The sequence below is a fragment of the Pipistrellus kuhlii genome, unplaced genomic scaffold, assembly GCF_014108245.1.
Source record: "Pipistrellus kuhlii isolate mPipKuh1 unplaced genomic scaffold, mPipKuh1.p scaffold_m20_p_103, whole genome shotgun sequence".
Classification (NCBI taxonomy): domain Eukaryota; kingdom Metazoa; phylum Chordata; class Mammalia; order Chiroptera; family Vespertilionidae; genus Pipistrellus; species Pipistrellus kuhlii.
Window position 1 is genome coordinate 347,623 of NW_023425409.1, and position 21,755 is coordinate 369,377.

At 42.9% G+C, this 21,755-nt stretch overlaps 1 protein-coding gene across 1 annotated transcript in view; it reads left to right on the forward strand.

Moving 5' to 3' along the window:
- The window catches only part of SETD2 (SET domain containing 2, histone lysine methyltransferase), a 58,033-nt gene that overhangs the window by 17,436 nt on the left and 18,842 nt on the right, over positions 1 to 21,755 (forward strand). The window contains exons 5-14 of the mRNA XM_036430216.2: positions 1,160 to 5,517; positions 6,854 to 6,985; positions 8,088 to 8,216; positions 9,751 to 9,874; positions 11,369 to 11,446; positions 13,481 to 13,578; positions 15,764 to 15,890; positions 17,313 to 17,447; positions 18,197 to 18,316; positions 18,650 to 19,312. Of these exons, the coding sequence (XP_036286109.1) occupies positions 1,160 to 5,517; positions 6,854 to 6,985; positions 8,088 to 8,216; positions 9,751 to 9,874; positions 11,369 to 11,446; positions 13,481 to 13,578; positions 15,764 to 15,890; positions 17,313 to 17,447; positions 18,197 to 18,316; positions 18,650 to 19,312 (5,964 nt within the window). The remainder of the gene's footprint in view (positions 1 to 1,159; positions 5,518 to 6,853; positions 6,986 to 8,087; positions 8,217 to 9,750; positions 9,875 to 11,368; positions 11,447 to 13,480; positions 13,579 to 15,763; positions 15,891 to 17,312; positions 17,448 to 18,196; positions 18,317 to 18,649; positions 19,313 to 21,755) is intronic.

Consider the following 21,755-nt stretch of genomic DNA (forward strand, 5'->3'; position numbering starts at 1 on the left):
ATGGAAACGTGCCATCTTTAGTTTAGGCTTGAGCTGGTTGTCGATTTTTCTGAAGTTCTGAGCTACACCCTAGGTTATGCATTTAACTTTCCTTTGGTGGTTTGGCAAATAATGGAGGGAGAAGTCTCCTTAAATTATGCTTTGTAGTTGTCTCATGCAGCAGCATCAGACTGCACATCAGCGTGGCCTGAGGCTGGGCCTCGCAGAGAGAGTGATGGTGTGCCAGGTTGGGGGCAGAGAAGGCAGAAAGGCCTCTGCTGGTCAGTTTAACCTGTACAGTGAGTGCGATGGGAGGCTTGGGTTGTGGAACACAAGTGGGGTACTCAGGCCTTTATTGTTCTCCAAATTTTGGGGTATGTTTTTAATTTTTAAAAATACTAAAATACTCCTTGTGCACTGCTGGTGGGAATGCAGACTAGCGCAGCTCTGTGGAGCACAGTATGGAGTTTCCTAAACAAACTAAAAATGGAGCTCCCATTTGATCTAGTGATCCCACTTCTAGGAATATATCCCAAGAAACTAGAAACACCAATCAGAAAGGACATGTGCATCCCTTTGTGCATAGCAGCACAATTCTCCATAGCTAAGATCTGGAAACAGCCTAGGTGCCCGTCAGCAGAAGAGTGGATTAGAACACTGTGGTACATCTACACAATGGAATACTATGCTGCTGGGAAAAAGAAGGAACTGCTACCATTTGCAACAGCGTGGATGGACCTGGAGAGCATTATGCTAAGCGAAATAAGCCAGTCAGAGAAACATAAATATCACATGATCTCACTCATTTGTGGAATATAATGAACAACATAAACTGATGGACAAAAACAGATCTAGAGACAGAGAAGCGTTGATCAGACTGTCAAACCTCAGAGGGAAGGTAGGGGTAAGGGGGAGAGATCAACCAAAGGACTTGTATCCATGCATATAAGCATAACCAATGGACACAGACACTAGGAGATGAGGACATGGGGGAGAGGGGGTAAGGACACATACGTAATACCTTAATCAACAAAAAAAAAACACTAAAGTACTTACTGAAAGGTATACTGCTTGTCATTTTAAAGAGGAGACTTAATTTCCCTGACATTTAAAACTGTGATGATAGCCATTTGAAAGTAACTGTATTATCGTAGTAACTGTTTGTTTTGTTCATTTATAGGCAAAGATTGAAAATGTGCAGAAAACAGGTTTCATCAAAGGACCGGTGTTCAAAGGTGTTGTTTCAAGTCGGTTTTTGCCCAAAGGCACCAAGACAAAAGTTAATTTGGAGGAACAGGGGCGACAGAAGGTGTCCTTCAGCTTCAGCCTTACGAAGAAAACGTTGCCAAACAGGTTTCTGACTGCACTGGGCAACGACAAGCAGAGTGATACCCCCGCCTCCCCAGCTGTACCTCCTCCTCCTCAAGTAGACTTGACCCCTAAAATGAAAGTGGACGTTGGCGAGCCCGTATCGACTGCAGAAGACTCTTCCCCACCAAAATCAAGGCTAGAATTGGGAAAAATTCATTTTAAGAAACATCTGCTTCATGTAACATCCAGGCCACTGCTAGCTGCAGCCACACCAGTGTCAGCCCCTCCCCCCACAGTACCATTTCCAGCAGCCATCGCAGAATCAACAGCTGGAGACTCGTCACCATCGTCTCCCCCTCCCCCTCCCCCTCCTCCTCCCCACCAAGCCACAGTACCTTCACTACCAGCACCAGTAACCGAGCCAGTGGCCTCGCCACACCCACCAGCGATGGTTCTGATGACAGCACCCGCCGATGGAGCAGGGAGAGCCTTGAAGGACCCACCAGCTGCAATTGAACCAGAGTCTTCAGAGGTGGACCCTAAGCAGGACACTGTGTCTAACAGTTCGGAAGAACACATAACTCAGAACTGGAACGAGCAAGCAAACCTTCCCTTACAGAAAGAAGACGCCCATCTTGGGAAGGAGGAAGAAATTCCAGACAGTTCTAAGAGGACTCTGAGCTCTAAAAAAACAGGTTCTAAGAAGAAATTCTCACAATCTGAAGGCACCTTTCTTGGTTCAGAATCTGATGAAGATTCTGTCCGGACTTCCTCAAGTCAGAGATCACATGATTTAAAATTCCCAGCAAGCATTGAAAAGGAAAGAGATTCCAAAAAGAGCTTAGCACCTGTAAAAAGTGAGGATTTAGGGAAATCTTCACGATCTAAGACAGAAAGAGATGATAAATATTTTAGTTACTCAAAACTTGAAAGAGATACTCGGTATGCATCCTCTCGATGTAGATCAGAGAGAGAGCGAAGGCGAAGCAGATCTCGTTCTAGATCTGACAGAGGCTCTAGGACTGGCTTATCTTACTCCCGGTCGGAACGATCCCATTATTACGACTCCGACCGTCGCTACCGTTCCCCTTATCGAGAGAGGGCACGTTACTCTCGGCCGCATACAGATAACAGGGCACGAGAGAGTTCTGATTCTGAAGATGAGTATAAAAAGACATACTCAAGGCGAACCTCATCTCATTCCTCCTCTTACAGAGACCTAAGGACATCCTCCTCCTATTCTAAATCTGACCGGGACTGCAAAACTGAACCTTACTCAGAGATGGAGAAAAGAGGGAAGTATTCTTCAAAGCCAGAAAGAGAATCCAGAAGGACTTCGGAAAGTGAAGCAATGAAAAGGTCTTGTTCTCCCCTTAATGAACTGGGGTTCCGACGGGGGTCATCCTATTCCAAGCACGAAAGCAGTGCTTCCCGTTATAAATCTGCTCCTTCAAAATCTATATCCAAATCTGATAAATCAAAAAATTCTTTCTGTTGTGCAGAATTAACCGAGGAAACCAAACACTCTCATTCTCTTAGTTTACAGACTCATTGTTCAAAGGGTAGTGAAGTCAGAATGATTAGTAAACTTCCTGAAAGAGAGAAGACGGGCTCTCCTCCTCTATCCAATCGATTAAATGATTCACCGACTTTTAAAAAGCTAGAAGAATCGCCTATTTTTAAATCTGAGTTTATAGGACATGATAGCCATGATAGTATTAAGGAATTAGATTCTTTATCTAAAGTGAAGAATGATCAATTAAGAAGTTACTGTCCCATGGAATTAAATATAAATGGATCTCCTGACGCAGAATCTGATTTGATAACATTTTGCACTTCTAAAACGGACACTGTCTTGATATCTTCTGATGACAGTGTGACTGGATCAGAGGTATCCTCTTTGGTCAAAGCATGTGTGCTTTCTTCAAATGGATTTCAGAACACTGACAGTTGTAAAGAAAAAGACTTGGGTGATACTTGCATGCAGTGTAGTAAGGCAGAAAGCCCATTTAGAGAAGCAGAGCCTCCGGTGTCACACCAAGATAAACTCGTGTGTATGCCAGGTATGACTGTAGATTACTGCAAAACCGTAGTTAAAGAACCAGCTGATATGGAAGTTTCTAGCTGCAAAACCAAAGATTCAGACGTGTATTATGCTTCAAATGACAACAGCCCTTCCTTGTGTCATTCTGCAGCTGAAGGGACTGAGCCCTCAGTGAGGAAGATTTCTTCCAGTAGCTTTGTGGATGTGCATTTGAAGTCGGAAACAGTCCCATGTGATACTAGAAGTCTGACAGATCAGCACTCAGCATTTGCATGCCAGGAATTCCATAAGAGTGCTGGTGGCACTAGTTCAGCTTCTGTTAATCATTTTGATGATTTATATCAACCTATAGAGAGCTCAGGCATTGCTTCATCTCTTCAGAGTCTCCCACCAGGAAGAGCAGTGGACAATTTCGCTTTCTTGCAATGTGGAGAGGACACCTCTCCAGTTTTGGGTGCCGTACTGAAGAGTAAAAGCGCAGAGTTTTCGAAGCACGGAGAAGAAGACATGAAAGAAGTAGGCAGTGACCTTCCTGACCTAGGTAGGGGGATGTCTTCCTGGCAAAACAGGCATAATCATGGGTTATCTGGGAAATGTTTGCATGAGGCTCAAGAAGAAGGGAATAGCATGCTGTCTGATGAGAGAGGAAGACCAGAAATCTCCTTCGAGGAAGAAGGGAGAAGGGGACATGAACACACTTCTGATGATTCAGAAGTTGTATTTTCTTCTTGTGAGTTGAATTTAACCGCAGAAGACAGCGAGTATATGACATATACTTTAAAATGTGACAGCAGTGGTCATGCCTCGGAGATCGTGTCTACTCTTCACGAAGAGTATTCTGGTTCCTCTGAAAGTTCAAGTGATGAAAGCGATTCAGAGGAGACAGATTCTGACGACAGCAGTGTTCCGAGGAACCGCCTTCAGTCTGTGGTGGTTGTGCCAAAGAATTCGACTTTGCCCATGGAAGAAACAAGCCCGTGTTCTTCTCGGAGCAGTCACAGTTACAGACACTACTCTGACCACTGGGAGGATGAGAGGTTGGAGTCAAGGAGACATTCATATGAGGACAAATTTGAGAGCATAGCAAGTAAAGCCTGTCCTCAAACTGAGAAGTTCTTTCTTCATAAAGGAACAGAGAAGAGTTCGGAAATGTGTTTTACACAGATGAGCAGAAAACTGATAGATAACCACTTGGCTGAAATGGCTCGTCCGCAGAGTGATGGAGTTGACAGTACGAGTCACAGTGATGGCAGGTCAGACCCTGGAGGTCCTCCGAGTTTCGAAGAAGCAGTGCGGACCCAAACAGCGTCCAGGCAGGAGGCGCTGCCGCACTGCTCTCCTGATGATTTTGAAGAGGCTCCAAGTAAGTGTCGGCAGCAGACCCCTTTCCCCGAGAGGCCGGATAGCAGACTGGGGAGAACAGAGTTGAGTTTTTCTTCCTCTTACGAGATCTCCCGAGTGGATGGCTTCCATTCATCGGAAGAGCTCAGAAACATGGGGTGGGACTTCTCTCCGCAAGAAAAGCCTACCACCACGTACCAGCAGCCGGACAGCAGCTACGGAGCCCGCGGCGGACACAGGTATCCGCAGGGCGCAGAACAATACGGTGGGGCACGGAATTGCTGGCCAGGCAATGGCTACTGGGATCCAAGGTCAGCAGGTCGACCTCCTGGAACTGGGGTTGTGTATGATCGGACTCAAGGTCAGGTCCCAGATTCCTTAACAGATGACCGTGAAGAGGAAGAGCACTGGGACCATCGGGTGGGATCGCAGTTTCCGAGCCAGTCTGGTACATTTTTTCTGTCCCTGCAGCAGGACCAGGGGTCAGTGCAAGCCCCTGAAATAAGCAGCAACTCCGTTAAGGACTCATTAGCTCTAAATGAAAAGAAAGCTCTTTCAAAAAACTTAGAAAAAAATGATATGAAAGACAGAGGGCCTCCTAAAAAAAGGAGGCAGGAATTGGAGAGTGATTCTGAAAGCGATGGCGAGCTTCAGGACAGGAAGAAGGTGAGAGTGGAGGCACAGCTGTGCGAGCCGGCGGCGCCCCCGGGCCCCTCGCTGTCCGGGCCGTCCTGTGCCATGGAGGACTTCAGAGACGCCCAGCGGTGGAAGGAGTGTGCGAAGCAGGGCAAGATGCCCTGTTACTTTGATCTGATTGAAGAAAACGTTTACTTAACAGAAAGGTAAACACAAATTTGAACCTCTTTTTAAAAGATCAGTTTTCAGCAATTCAGAATCTATGACCTTAATTGTAGGAAATGTAATTGCATGATAAAATACAAATAGAAAAATCTAAAATGTGTATTTATTTACTTAGATGCCCAGAGAGATGTCACATTTTCTGTTTTGTCTCATTACCTTTTAGTTCTAGAAGTATAATTTAGGCCAGTCAGTTTTTTAAAAATTGCTTTTACATGTGAAAATGTGGCGGAAAATGAAACCAAATTGTACTAAAATAGTCTACTCTTAGAGAAGTAAGAAGTAGTTAAGTTAGATTCCCCCCCCCCCTCTACTTTTCAAAAAGGTTCAGAATGAAGTGTCTTTACTTCGTACAGCTGGAACTATGGTAACTGTGGTTTGTCAGGCTTTGTAGTCTATTGTTCATAGGTTAAGTTGGGCAGTAGTGTGACAGATGTTGTAGAAGCAAAGGTAAAATGGTTTACACAAATCCCTGACATGGAGCAGGTATAATGAGCATAGGAGTAAGGGAACCATATTCCTCTACTTGCTGAGAGCTTCTCGTATGCTTTCTTTCACCCCTGGCACTAATCTCATTTTCCCAATAGAAATAGACGCTAAATCTGTAGTCTCCTAACAACCTGCCTTCTCCTTAGGGGAATTTCTCCTCTAGTTTAACCTTGACATCCCATTAAGCTTTCAACTTTTTTTTTTAATGAGGAATTTTTATTTTTTTATAATGTATTTTTATTGATTTCAGGATTTCAGAGAGGAAGGAAGAGAGGGCTAGAAATGTCAGTGATGAGAGAGAATCATTGATCGGCTGACTCCTTGCATGCCCCCTACTGGGGATGGAGCCTGCAATCCAGGCATGTGTCCCTGATCAGAATCGAACCTGGGACCCTTCAGTTCACAGGGCAGCACTCTATCCAAGCTGGCCAGGGCTTTATTTTTTATTGTGTTTAAGATAAAAGATCTCATTGTAAAGTTATGTCCCGTCAGAATTTTTTTTCTATTAAAAATATCCCCCTTCCCCTGCCTTGCTGTAAAGGGCTTCCTACAGGTATATTCATTTACGTTTATTTGTAAATGAGGTTTAAATTCACTTTTAAGTAGAATTTGTATACATAAATGTGATGTTGCTGAAAGATTTGAGTTAAACTCTCTCTCTCTCTCTCTCTCTCTCTCTCTCTCTCTCTCTCTCTCTCTCTCTCTATATATATATATATATATATGGCAATTCCCTTTCTTCCCCAGCCTGTGTCTCCTGCTCTTTTTCTCTTTCTTCTCGTTCTTGCCTCTCTTTTTTTTAACCAGTGTTTATAAAATCCTACCCAATAGGAAGAAGAATAAATCCCACCGGGACATTAAGCGAATGCAGTGTGAGTGCGCACCCCTGTCTAAGGAGGAGAGGGCTCAGGGGGAAGTGGCGTGTGGGGAGGACTGCCTGAACCGTCTCCTCATGATCGAATGGTAAGGGGGGGAAGGCTTGGCTTTGCTCAGCCTCTGTCAGGGGTCTCCAAATACTAACAAGAATTACTAGTGAAGAGTAAAATCTAACCTTTTTCCTTCTATCTTTTGTTGAGTGTTTATAAGCAGTAAGTCTCTTTCCTTTATATTTTGCATTAGACTGTAGTACACATTGTAAGTGCTTTGTAAAGTAGCCCTAAAATGCTAATAAAATGTAACATTAATTAGTATCCAGTCTCCTTTTATTTCATACAATGTTCATGTCTTGAAAGGTAAGTGTTGTTATTTGTTAGCTTTTACTGTAAAATGAGATAAAACCCTATTATTTCAAAAATTCATAAAATAAAATGTATTTCTCTCCTAAACTACAGTCTCTCTTTGTAGTCTTTCTAGTTAAGTTTTATGTCTTTGTCAACATAGGTAAATATTTACTCTTTTTATGTGCAGAAATTGAATCTTACTGTGTCTACTTTTAAAAGTTGTTCTCTTCTCCTTCGCCCCCACCATACGCACACTTAATAAAAGTGCTTTGAAGGCCTATTCAGAGTCATATGTAAAGGGCCTCCCTAAAGTTTTCCCTTAGCTGCCTAGTAATCTATTCATAGTTAACCCCCTAAATATTAACCTCCTATTAGTAGACACTTGCTTCTATATTTTTTAAATAAATAGTGAATATCTGTACATTAAAAAGGTGTGATAAATTTTTTTTAACATGAAAAGACTATTAAAGGTGATAAATGGTGGCTTTAGTTTCTCTTAAATGTAGATCAGTTAGCTATGTTCAAAAGATCAAGTGAATGATGATTAGAGTGGAATATAAGAGAGGGTGCACTTATAGGAAATTAATCAGCCCTACAGCGTTGTCAGGAGCACGCCTGGAAGTGTGTCCTAGACACCGGAGAGGGTGATGACGAGGTGAAGGACCGGTGGGCATCCTCTGACTGAGTGTCGATGTAGACACCCAGTTCTAAGGATCCCTTCACGGTGGAAAGCATTACCAAGGAAGGCCCACCGGGCCTGCCACACGCAGGCTGACTGTGCCGTAAAGAGAGGGATACACTGTGTGCGCAGCAAACGCTTTATCAACGTTCTTCTTTCCTCACAGTTCTTCTCGGTGTCCAAATGGGGATTATTGTTCCAATAGACGGTTTCAGAGAAAACAGCACGCCGACGTGGAAGTCATACTCACAGAGAAGAAAGGCTGGGGCTTGAGAGCTGCCAAAGACCTTCCTTCGTAAGTAACGTAGAAACGTTTCATCACCTTCCAGCTCATTTTCATGTTGATGAAGTTGATGAGATACTTTGTAGGAAAATAATTTGTCTGTTATACTAACATTTAATAATGATGATTGTACAGAATGGCCACTTAGTAGCTCGTACGAATGTAAAAAAAAAAAAAATCCACGTGTGTGTGTGTGTGTGTGTGTGTGTGTGTGTGTGTGTGTGGTCGGTCAGTTCAATGACTGGGACCACAGGGAGGCAGTAATATGGTACATGAAGTCCCTGATGGGAATGAGCTTTTATAGGATAAAGGGAAGGGGGAAGAATAGAATTTAACATTTCTGCAGAGAATAAAATAAAGCAAGGAAAGAACAATCAAGGGTAGGAAGTACCTGAAAGAAGCCAAGGAGAGAAATTAATAATTATTATTGATAAATGCTCAAGGAAACTTAAAGAGAATGCAGCCAGAGAAACAGCATTTTAAGAAATCCTCACCCGAGGACATTTTCCCATTGGTTTTTAGAGAGAGTGGGAGGGAGGTAGCGGGCTGAGGGGAGACACACAGAGAGAAACATTGATGGGAGAGAGACACATGGATTGGTTACCTTCCGTATGCGCCCTGATAAGGCGTGGGGATCCAAACCTACAACCGAGGTACATGCCCTTGACCAAGAATCGAACCCAAGACCTTCGCTCCACAGGTGGACACACTAACCTCTGTGCCAGGGCAGAAACGGCACATTTGACCTTGTACATTTTTAGAGACCTTAAAGCACTGCTTCTCAACCTTTCTGATGCTGCGACCCTTTAATACAGCTCCTCATGCTGTGGTGACCCCCAACATAACATTATTATTATTGCTATTTCATAACTGTAATGTTGCTACTGCTATGAATCATAATGGAAATATCTGTGTTTTCCGATGGTCTTAGATGACCCTGCTAGCAGTTCTCAACCTGTGGGTCACCTAAGACCATCGGAAAACACAGATATTTACATTATGATTCATAACAGTAGCAACATTACAGTTATGAAGGAGCAATAATAATAATGTTATGTTGGGGGTCACCACAGCATGAGGAGCTGTATTAAGGGGTCACAGCATTGGGGAGGTTAGGACCGCTGCCTTGGAGGGTAAAGGCAGTAGGAGGGCTGCTGTATTTAAGTTGCCTTCTACTTCCCTTCAACATAAAGCCTCTGATTTTTCAGTCCCTCCTGATTTTTTCAGAGATGTTTCTGACTATGAAGCATTTTTTTTTTTTAATGATAATGTAAACCAGAGTTGCAAGTTTGTTTTAATATCTAGTTAGAATAAGGATATGCATCTTGGCACTATGTATAAATTATAAAAGCTTCTTAGAATCAACACTCTTAAAAGTATTAGGAAGGAGGAACTTAAACTGGAGTAGATACTAGGTCCTTGACATGTATTTTTACTTACGTCCACTGTGGGACATTTCTGTAAATGCATTAATTTTGCCTGGACACATGTTTTCCATGTAAGACAGTGTTCCCAGGCAGGAATTGCCATTCCTCTGTTTTTCCAGGAACACCTTTGTCCTGGAATACTGTGGCGAGGTCCTTGATCATAAGGAGTTTAAAGCCCGGGTGAAGGAGTACGCACGGAATAAAAACATCCACTACTATTTCATGGCCCTGAAGAATGACGAGGTGAGCAGTATGCATGTGTGTGCGTGCTTTGAAACAGGTCTGGAACTTGCTAAATTCAAAAGGGTCACTGATAGAAATGGACTGATCTCCTGGTTCATAGGTCAACACTCCACCACTGAACCACACTGGCCAGGCCATTTACAAGTCTTCACAATTACCAGTGACCCCCCCCCCCCAAAAAAAAGAGCTTTTTTAAAAAATAAAAAAACCCATATTTTATCAATTTTATATATATATATTATATATATATATATATATATATATATTATATATATATATATATATATATATTTTATATATATACCGTATTTTCTGTCGTATAAGACGACTTTCGAAACGAAAAAAAGTCAACCGAAAATCAGGGGCAAAAGACCAAAATTGCACAAAAATTACCTGCAGATCTTGACGGCAAAGTAAGTCTTTTCTTTGAAGTGGGTGGTAGTCTTATACAGCAAATATAGGCATAAACCTATGTTTTAACTGTAAAATTAGGGGGTCGTCTTATACGCGGAAAATATGGTATATATTTTATTGATTTCTTACAGAGAGGAAGGGAGAGGGACACAGAGCCAGAAACGTCGATGAGAGAGAAACATCGATCAGTTGCCTCTTGCAAATCCCCTACTGGGGATGTGCCTGCAACCAATGTACATGCCCTTGACTGGAATCGAACCTGGGACCTTTCAGTCCAAAGACCGACGCTCTACCGCTGAGCCAAACCGGTTTCGGCTGATTTTTTTTTTTTTTTTTTTTTTTTTTTTTTTACCGAGAGGAAGGGAGAGGGATAGAGAGCTAGAAACATCGATGAGAGAGAAACATCGATCAGTTGCCTCCTGCACACCCCCTACCGGGGATGTGCCCGCAACCAAGGTACACGCCCCTGACCGAAATTGAACCCGGGACCTTTCAGTCCGCAGGCTTTCGCTCTATCCACTGAGCCAAACCGGTCAGGGCCACAAAGAGCTTGTGTTTTTTGTGGGTTATATTTGTCAATGTTTATTATATTAAAAATTAAAGCTGATATTTATTAGTCCCTTTCAAAGGAATAAGCCCATATATTGACTTTTTTTTTTTTTTTAACAAATTTCTTTAATATCTGACTTAATAGAATTGAGGTAGATTCTCATCTTTACCTCTGCATTCAGTCTGGACATGCAAATCTTAGAGATGGACTCCAGGATCTGCTGCATCTAACCCTGGCTATAACCAGGAACGAGGGTGGGGCACTCGGCTCCACCGGGGTGAGAGCTGGGCACTGAGAGCACAGTCATGCCTGACGCGAGACTGGAAGAAGTAGGAGACAGAAGTAGCTCAGAGTGACGAGAGGTGATAGATGAGGGGGTGGTTTTGTCTTGGGTAAATGTTTATTGTCAGCAGATCTTCTGAGGACGTGTGGTCTACACTTGGAAGTATAAAGTGGCATGAGAGTGTTTTCTAAAGGAAAGGGGTTGGGAGGGGATTGTAAATTTAACTCTTATTTTATCCTTTCCCTAGATAATAGATGCCACTCAGAAAGGAAATTGCTCTCGTTTTATGAATCATAGCTGTGAACCAAACTGTGAGACTCAAAAAGTAAGTTGAGGTAGATTGAGAGTTTGGGGTCTTTATTTAAGATTGCTAGTCTGACCATTTCAGATTGTATCAAAAGTACCCAAGGCTTCTATTTTTAAATCATTTTTTCCTACTCTATTGTTAAAGTTTTTATTTTGAAGTAAGTTTAGGTTATGAAATAATAAATGGCGCTGAGATAGTACAGAGTTCTCATACCATCCTTCACTTAAGCTTCTCCAAATGCACATTGTACATAACCATAATACAGTTACTCAACCTTGGATATGCTGTTAACTGTTAACTGTTACTTAGTCTAAAGACCTTACTCAAATTTTACAATCTGGCATTTTTTTGGTCTAGATCCAGAAAACTTCTGTTGCATTTAATTCTTTGCCCATAAATTTTGATTATTTTTAAAAATATATATTTTATTGATTTTTCACAGAGAGGAAGAGAGAGGGATAGAGAGTTAGAAACATTGATGAGGGAGAAACATCGATCAGCTGCCTCTTGCACCCCCCCCTACTGGGTACGTGCCGGCAACCAAGGTACATGCCCTTGACCGGAATCGAACCCGGGAGTTTTCAGTCCGCAGGCCAACGCTCTACCCACTGAGTCAAACTGGTTTTGGCTAAATTTTGATTTTTATGGAGTCCAGTGTGTGAGCACTATTCAAATTTTTAAAAATGTTTTTATTGATTTTTAGAGAGAGGAAGGGAGCGATAGAAACACCAATGAGGGAGAAACATCAGTCGGCTGCCTCCAGCACGCCCCCCACTGGAGATTAAGCCTGCAACCCTTGCATTTGCCCTGACTGGGAATAGGACCTGGGACCTCTTGGTTCATGGGTCAACACTCAACCACTGAGCCACACCAAGTGGGCCCACTTAGGTTTTTGTCAGCTCCCATCCAGGTTCCAAATCTCACTGTTTCAGTGACGCAGCAGAGGGCACAGTGGGCGCAGATGAGAGGGACACACTGCTGCTCCTCAGGCCAGGCTCTGCGCCTTGCTTTTCTGCTCGTGCTGAGCCTGGCACAGAGCTGGCACTTGATAAATCCACTCACCGGTGGACTTGTCACTTTCAATATGCTTCGTTTGTGTTTTGAGCTTAGATTTAAAATATATAAATAGATTAGAACTTTGATTCTTTTTCAGGTTAAGAAAACTATGGATCCACTCCCTAGGAAAAATAGATCCCAATGGTCCCCTCTCATAGTGAAATAGTGGTTTTGAATTCTGGGTATTTTTTGCCTTTGATGTATGTACTACTAGGCCTTAAATGTGACTCTTTCTGAACGCTGAGCCATGTCATGAATAGGAGGCACTGGTCTGAAATGACTCGGCCTACAGCTCCGGCTCAGTGCGCCTGCACCTGGCGACCACATGTCTGGCGGTGAGACTCCGACTGCACAGTGTCCCTTCAGCCTTCTCAGTCTGTGTTTTCTCATCAGTAATGTTCAGGTGGTCTGGAAAAGCGCTCTGCAGTCGACTTCCATAGCAAATGATCTGGACCTTCAAGGCCTAACTGCTGTGCATTAACCCCATTTTAATTCTTAGTTCATACACGTGTTCCGATGTTTCCTCCCTCTCACTGCACTCAGCAGTGTGACCACTGCTTCATGAAGGTCTGCTTTGGGCATAATTTCCCCCTGGTTGACACCCCATCTTAACTTAGAACATAATTCGTTTTCACATAATGTAAATTTGCCTGCGATACTCAGTGACACCAGGTATTCCCTGTTTGCCTATTTCTAGTACAAGCGAATCTTTACTATATGGAAATTCGAGTATCAAAATGAGTTAAAGTAACAGTTACTTTTATTAGATACAAATTAGAGATGATGTTCAATCTGGTATTTCATGAAATAAGAGTAGTACTTTAATATGTTAGTTTATTTAAAGGAAAAAAGTTCCCCAATTTATCTATTTGGAAAAGCCTTTATCTTCTAAAGAGGAACATGCATAATTAAGGTTGATAATGATGATCTTAAAAACAAAAAACAAACACAGATTAATTAGTCACTAACTTTTTTCTTTTACAAACAACGTCTCAGTGGACTGTGAACGGACAGCTGAGGGTTGGGTTTTTCACCACCAAACTGGTTCCTTCAGGCTCAGAGCTGACGTTTGACTACCAGTTCCAGAGATATGGGTGAGTGTGTGTCTCTGTGCTGCTGCTTCAGCTACAGAGACAGGGAACTGATGGGAGCTGCTGAGAGTCACCTCTATTACCAGCTTGTGTCTACAGTGGACTCAGAGTTTTGTGTGTTTCCTACAGGATGGCACTTTGGGCCGTTAAAGGACATTGTGCATGAACAGCATAATTTTCCTCTGAAATTCATGCTTCATATATAAGCATGTTTCTAATGTAATTTAAAACTTTAATTATAGAAATGTTAACAGTTTGTGTGTATAAAGAGAATAGTACAGTTCATCTTTAATTCGTCATTTATCTATCAGTTATCAACTCATGCTTAAACTTTTTTCATCTCTGCCATATTGTACTTGGAAAAAAATTTGTCACCTAGTTTTCTTTACTAAAATCAGTAATGAAGTAGCAATGAATACCCCAACATCTACATTGTGGTTTTACAAAATCCCACTAAAACGGATTGCTTCCTTGGAGAAAGCTGATTTCAGGCTTAAAACAGGAATTGAATGAGGTGATACTGGATTATCTCATACCAGAAAGCCAGTTATAAAATACCAGAGGCCTGGTGCACAAAATTCAGGCAAGAGCAGGGCTTCCTTCTCCCAGCTGCCGGCACCGGTTTTCCTCTGGCACCCGGGACCGGGCTTCCCTCTGGCTGCCAGCACCCGGGACCGGGCTTCCCTCGCAGCCCCGGCTTTGTCCAAAAGGACATCCGGTCTAATTAGCATATTATGCTTTTATTGTCATATAAGACTAGAGGCCCCATGCACAAAATTCATGCGACTATAGGCCTGCCTTCCCCCAGCTGCACGCACCAGCTTCCTCTGGCACACACGACTGGGCTTCCCTCAAAGCCCTGGCTTTGTCCAGAAGGTCATTCGGAAGGACATCTGGTCTAATTAGCATATTACCTTTTTATTATTATTGATACAGAAGATTAGGAGGGTCGTGTCAAAGGGGCTCCGGAGCTGGCTCAAATAGGCTCTCGCTCATCAGAAGCGGGAGAGCTCCTATTAGCACCTAAGCACCAGCAGGTAACAACTGCAGCAGTTTGAAACACTATGTAGAATCCTTAAATATTAATAGTATTTTTGAAAACAAAATTGCACTCATAATAATTGATGAGAACCAATTTTAAGAATTAAAAAAGAAAGAAAGCATTTATCCGGCCTTTTCAAATGAATTCTACTTTAGGTTTAACCAAATATTTGATGAGAGGAAGTTCTTTATAGATATTATCTCAGCTAATAAATGAAGTATAATGACCGGTGTCACCGTTTCTAATGTATCTGGCAATGGTTTTGCTTGTACTGTCTGTACCTCTTTTTATAATAATACACTTAGTTGTTCTATGTGCCAGTTAAATATTTACTTGTAATAGATATTTGAACTATTCCAGCAATTTTGTTCTTAGTCCAAATATGTATATGAGCTCTTATTTTCATATATTGGTAGGTACTTTTATAAAATAAAGAAATTACTAATTAACCTCTTGGCTAGTTTTGTCTAGCTAATAAAGATTGGAAAGAGAATAAATATATATATATATATATATATATTTTTTTTTTTTAACATATTTTATTGGTTTTTCACAGAGAGGAAGAGAGATGGATAGAGAGTTAGAAACATCGATGAGAGAGAATCATTGATCAGCTGCTCCTGCCCACCCCCTAGTGGGGATGTGCCCGCAACCAAGGTACATGCCCTTGACCAGAATCGAACCTGGGACCTTCCAGTTCGCAGGTTGACGCTCTACCACTGAGCCAAACAGGTTTTGGCAAGAAAATTTTTAAGAGCAATTTTCGGGCATTAGATAGTATCAGGGGTTTTTTTCTTTTTAAAAAAAAAATATATTTTATTGGTTTTTCCCGGAGAGGGAGAGTTAGAAACATCAATGAGAGAGAAACATCAATCAGGTGCCTCCTGCACACCCCCCACTGGGGATGTGCCTGCAAACAAGGTACATGCCCTTGACTGGAATTGAACTTGGGACCCTTGAGTCCGCAGGCCGTCGCTCTATCCACTGAGTGAAACCAGTTAGGGCACTATCAGGTTTTTTTGGAGTATCAGAATAATTTTTTTTTTCTTTAGGCTTTATTGACTTCTCTTTTGTAATTATTATACTCTCAGCATTTTTACATGGCTTCATTTCACATACTGACATTTTTCCTTGCTTCTTGAACAGAAAAGAAGCGCAGAAATGTTTCTGTGGGTCAGCTAATTGCCGGGGTTACCTGGGAGGGGAGAACAGAGTCAGCATTCGAGCAGCAGGAGGGAAAATGAAGAAGGAACGATCCCGTAAGAAAGATTCCGTAAGTGTTCAGGCTTTTTTCCAAATTTCACCATAGACATTTTAAGGAAGGTAGCTTTTCTGATTGAAGTTTGAAAAGTCTGAACTACAACCAGAGAAATTCAGGATCAGGTGAGATAATCATGGAAAAGGATGAGTGATTGCTGTTTTTATTTCCGCGGCACAGACATTAGAATTGGATACGTTGGAAGTCATCTTGAAGACACATGTGCTAATGATTTTGGTGTGTGTGGGGGGTAATGATTTTTTAGAGCTGGTCACACTCTCATCCTAAGTAAAATGGAGTGTTTCTCTGTTAGCTCAGGGCGGCTGCTCTGTAGCCCTGATCTTTCAGGTTGGTCTGCTTGTTTGGACGTCTAAAACTTGCAAGTGTTCTTAAAATCTCTGAAAACCCTCTGGAATGTGAGTGAGTTTTGAGAGGTAACATGTAGCTGAGAGTGAGGGAGAAATGGTCTCACGTGGTCTTTCATTTAATAATCAGAACAGCAGGTGATGGCCGCCTTCTCCCCCAGCTCCCCTCACTCTGAGGCAGGAGGAGTCTCGTTCCTTACAGCGGCTCCAGCTGGGACAGTCCCCTCCCTTCTCTGAAGAGTCCTTTTTCCAAGCAGTGTTTCTTAGCCTCATAACCACCTGCATGTTTCTGTCCCGGCTCCTGGCCTGTGAGTCCTGGTGGGGGGCCAGGAGAAGCGCCTGGGGGCTAGGGAGGTTGGTTAGCACATCCCACTGTGACCTTTTGCATCAGCGCATTCCTGGGCTTGTTAAGAACCAGCGAGGGGCCCGATACACGAAATTCGGCAAGGGGCTCAGCCCTTGCAGCCCGGCCTCATCTGGAGGGTCATCCAGATGGTCCTTCACTGTTTGGTCCAAGTAGCACATTAGCTCGTTATTATATAGGATATGGTTAGCAGTCATAAATGGCGTCAATCTTTTGGTTGAGGGGAGGAGACAGCAGCCAACATGGGGAAGTAGATAAAAGTATAATGTATAAAAGTATAAGATTATGTCATCAAGCCAAAATTAATTGAAGAGAATTATGAAGAAAGTGACTTCTATAAGACGTCATAGATAGCAGAAGCTTTTTAAAATCCCATTTTAAAAATGCAAAAAACGGGGAAAGTTTATAATAAACACCCATGTTTCTGCCACCCAATATGAAAAAAAGCTCTTCAAGTATTGTGTGTGCTTCAGCTCTTTTTTTACAGAACATAGAAAGTGCAACTGTGTGCCAAGCACTCTTCTAAGCACTTGGCATCTTACCTCGTTTAGTTCTCACAGTAAGCCCTTAAATGAGGGACAGAACATCAGCATTGATGGCTGCCTCCTGCACGCCCCCTGCTGAGGATTGAGCCCACAGCCCAGGCATGTGCCCTGACCTTGGTGCCCACCGATGTGTTTATAACCAGGCGTTTTCCTCGTGTGGTAGGTGGACGGAGAGCTGGAGGCGCTGATGGAGAATGGGGAGGGCCTCTCGGATAAAAACCAGGTGCTCAGCTTGTCTCGGCTCATGGTCAGAATCGAGACTTTGGAACAGAAACTTACCTGTCTCAAGCTCATCCAGGTGAGCACTTTGATATCTACTAATTTATTTTCTATTTCTGAATGTGATATGGGACATTTAAACTATACTTCACAATAAATGAATAAAGAAGGGCTAATTCTGATGAGAAGAATTTCTCTTGTTTTAAAAATGGATATGAGTCTGCATGACGTGGGAAGCATGTATTCTTAAAAACAGCGGGAGAGCCCAGCGTCAGTCTGTTAGTAGATCCTACTTGCTTTCCCTCTTTAACCAGAACGTGGTGAGTTTCTGTGCAACAATTCACGGTACTTGACATGTTCCTTCGCTGTGGTGGGTGGACGGAGGGCTGGAGGCTCTCCCGTGGGTATGAGTATAGAAAAGCCATTTTCACCGCAGGATCTCAAAGCAAGAAATTACAACCGTAATCTCATTTACTCCAGTTTATCTTCATTGTTTTAGCTTTTTCAACTAAAATGGTGAATGTAAATTTTTTCTTAGTCCTTTAGAATTGGATTTCATTGTAAATGACCATCTTGATGTTTATATAACTTTCTACTTTAATAAAGTAAAGGTTGACTGGATATATTTTGGGTATCAAAAAAGATTGTAATCTCTTACTTTAAAGCAATTTTTTCAGTTCTAGTTGAAGTGAAGTAGTTTCTAGGTTTCTTGGAATACTATAGCCAAACGCTTTAACATTGGGCCCTCTTTAACTTTCTGTCTGGTGTTCTTCCTCCTCTCCCCCCACCCAACCCCAACACCCCGCACTGCCCCTGCCGCCATGAAAGAACACTCACTCCCAGTCGCGCCTGAAGTCCTTTCTGGAGCGCCACGGGCTGTCCCTGCTGTGGATCTGGATGGCGGAGCTGGGGGATGGCCGGGAGAGCAACCGGAAGCTTCAGGAGGAGGTGAGCTCCCGTCAGCTCCCGGTGCCTACCCCAGTTGTTGCTGAGGTGGACGGGATGTGGTGCCATCAGGGACAGTGAATGAGCATGGCCTTCACTGCGGGGGGAAGTGTTTTCCTTCCCTTTGATAGATAAATGTTGTTATGACATTTGAAACCTTTTGTGATTATAGAGACTTGGGTCTTAATTTTAATAAGACAGTAAAAAACAAAACAAAAACAGAACAAACCAAAAAAACCCACTGCTCCTGCAGAAATGATCTGGCCCCATCCAGCAGCTTGAAAAGTCAGGTTTACAAAGTGATGTGATTTTTATTTATTTATTGTGTTTAATCAGATTATAAAGACTTTGGAACACTTACCTATTCCTACCAAAAATATGTTGGAAGAAAGCAAAGTGCTTCCAATCATCCAGCGCTGGTCTCAGACCAAAACTGCGGTTCCTCAGCTGAGCGAAGGAGACGGGTACTCCAGCGAGAACACGTCTCGGGCTCACACCCCGCTCAACACCCCCGATCCCTCCGCCAAGCTGAGTGCGGACGCCGACACAGACACCCCCAAGAAGCTCGTGTTCCGCAGACTTAAAATCATAAGCGAAAACAGCATGGACAGTGCCATCTCGGATGCCACCAGCGAGCTGGAAGGCAAGGACGGCAAAGAGGACCAGGAGCCGGTGGAAGGCCTCCCGGTGGAGGAGGAGGAAGAGTCCCAGTCACAGCACCCGCTCTCCCAGCAGCTGCCTGAGGCCAAGGCTGACGGGGACAGTGCTGGGGAGGCCAGCAAGCTGCCCGGCCCCGGCCCCGAGGCTGACGGCGAGCCGGAGCCCAGAGAGAGCAGCACCGCGAAGCTGGACGAGCACACGGCGGCGGAGACACCGTCCCAGGACGAGGAGGAGGGCGTGTCCGACGTGGAGAGTGAGCGGAGCCAGGAGCAGCCGGACAAAGCCGTCGACATCAGCGATCTGGCCACCAAGCTCCTAGATAGTTGGAAAGACCTAAAGGTAAGAAAAGATTTGTTCATTTTAACCTGAATTACTCAAGCTTAGAGTTGCACAAACTTCAATTAGAATTATCTACTTTAGCTATACATGCATTTTTTAGAAATGTCTATCAATTAATCATAAGTGTCTCAAACATACTTTAAACCTTGGCAAGAGATACACCAGCTCAACTAATATACAAATATCCCCCTTTCCTCATTTAGAGAAGTGTGACACACGGTGGATTTAGTCATTCACGAGCTCTTTACAGTGAGAACAACAACAAAAAATTCTTTGAGTAACAAATGTGTGGTTCTGCATTTGAAAATTCTCTGTAAAATTCTATGGAAGAAAACAATGTTTAAATTAATTGGAAATTAATTTGTTGGATTGACTGAAAATTAGAAAACCAAGGTAGTTTCTGTTCCAGTAAAACAACTTTATATGGAGCAGTGCTAGTTGGTGTTCAGTTCCAGTGTTATGTCTGAAATATGCCTATTTCTTTGGACAAAAGGTGCTACCTAGAGGAAAAATAGAGAGGCGTGGAAGCCTTGCATAACACAGACATCATCTCTCGTTAAAGAACGGAGCAAGGTGGCAGGATTTGCTTTGCAGAAAACCCAGTCTGGCTCTTGGGTAAACATGTGACAGGATGACCTATGAGAGCTGTGGATCCAAGTCCTCTCCGTCTTGGTCCCAGTCTTAGGGTCCTGTGGGAACTGTACATTCTAGCCTCTGGTTTTCCGTTCCTCCTTTTGAATACCAGAGGGAAGCAACAGGTAAACAGCACAGGTCGTTTGCAGCGAGATGGACATCTGAGTCCTCCCTGTGCCAGTTACGACCACAAAGCTCACCAATAAGACCCTATGATTTGAGCCATAACGGAACTGGCCTTACACTGAGCAAATGAGCAGCGCAGTTGTGCTTATTTTCGGCTTTTGCGTTTTGTGTCAAGACCCTTTGTTAGTGTGGTGTGGGTTCAGCTCACCCATTTGAGCTCTTCCTCATGCTGCTCTTCCCTCACAGTTCACTGTAACCTGAGCCTTAGGAAATCGGACCTTTTTATAAGTCCAAAAGGAAGGGTTCGTAGTAAATGTGCTCCTGACACCGCCTGTGAACTACAGGAATTGGAATTGCAATTAATTGAAAGAGATGCTGGGACAGTCGCTTGGGGACCTTCCTTTAAGGCCTGCTTTCATTTTATTCTTTCCTGGAATGGTGGTTTGTGTTAGAGACTGTGAGGAGAGCCTGTGCTCTGGCTGGCTTGGAGGGAGCTGGGAATGGAGACAAGAACGCTGGTGAACATAGAGACAGTGTCATAGGGAGGGAACGTAATTAAAAAAAAAAAAAAAAGACATGATCATCATATTTCCTTAAAACCCTGTCTCTTAAAATCTGGAGAAAGTGAATATTTTTATTTCTCTATACAGTAGTTTTTTTATTGTAATGGTATGAATTATTCTCTGGGATTTCCTTAACCCAATTAGAGGTAATGTCTTAAAATCACATTCTGGACATACATTTGAGTCCTACAAAATCGTTTCTGCCCCTGCTTACAATCCTCCCCACTTTTATCTAAAATACCAAAGGAGTTGCACAGTGCTGTGTAGCTTGATGGTCCTCTTGAGGTTTAAAATTTTATTCGTATTTAAAATATATCCTCCTTACTCTTTCTACTTTAGGTTTATTCCAATCCTTAGTATTAGGAAGCCATTAAATAAAGGCTCTTTCTTCAAACTTTAGTTTGCTCTGGAATCATTACCCATCTGGAATTGCATTGCTGAGACATGTTTTTGCTTGACTGAACTGTGATGTTTTGTTATATATTGGTGCCAGGGTTCTTAATTGATCTATTCTATATTAACATTCACAATGTTCTAATTTCAAAACTGATTCTGGTTGCTTTTAAAACATGTTCTTTAGCTAGCATCTAGCAAGAACTCTGAAGTCAGGAGTCCGTGGTGTGGACATTGTAGAGAAACACAGTGACTTGATGTGATGACTATGCAGTATATCCTGCTACCCGGCATTGAAAGAGTTAACTACTTCTGTCTGACTTCCACCTATGTGTCCAAGTAGAAAGTGGACCTTGGCAGGAAAAAAAAAGGTCTTATTCAACCAATCGTTATTAAGCACCTGTTGCCACGCACCTTGTTAGTTGCTGAAGTTAATGCCAAGATCTCCCTGAAAAGCCTTGGTCTTAGGCTGTGGTTATGTTAGCCACTCCTGGCTTCCCTGACCCGGGCCACGTCCACATGGGCGGGTGTGAGTCCCACTTGGCCTCCTGCACACTGGATGGAGTGAAGAACGGAAAGCATTGCTTCAGATTCCTTACTCCTGGTTTTGCTATGAAGGCAGACTATAGGGATCATCAACAAATGAGAGGGCGGGAAGGGCGGGAATGAAGCTTCATGAATTACTCTTTGTCCTCCCAGATCTGATGATGATCCCTCTTGTAACTTGA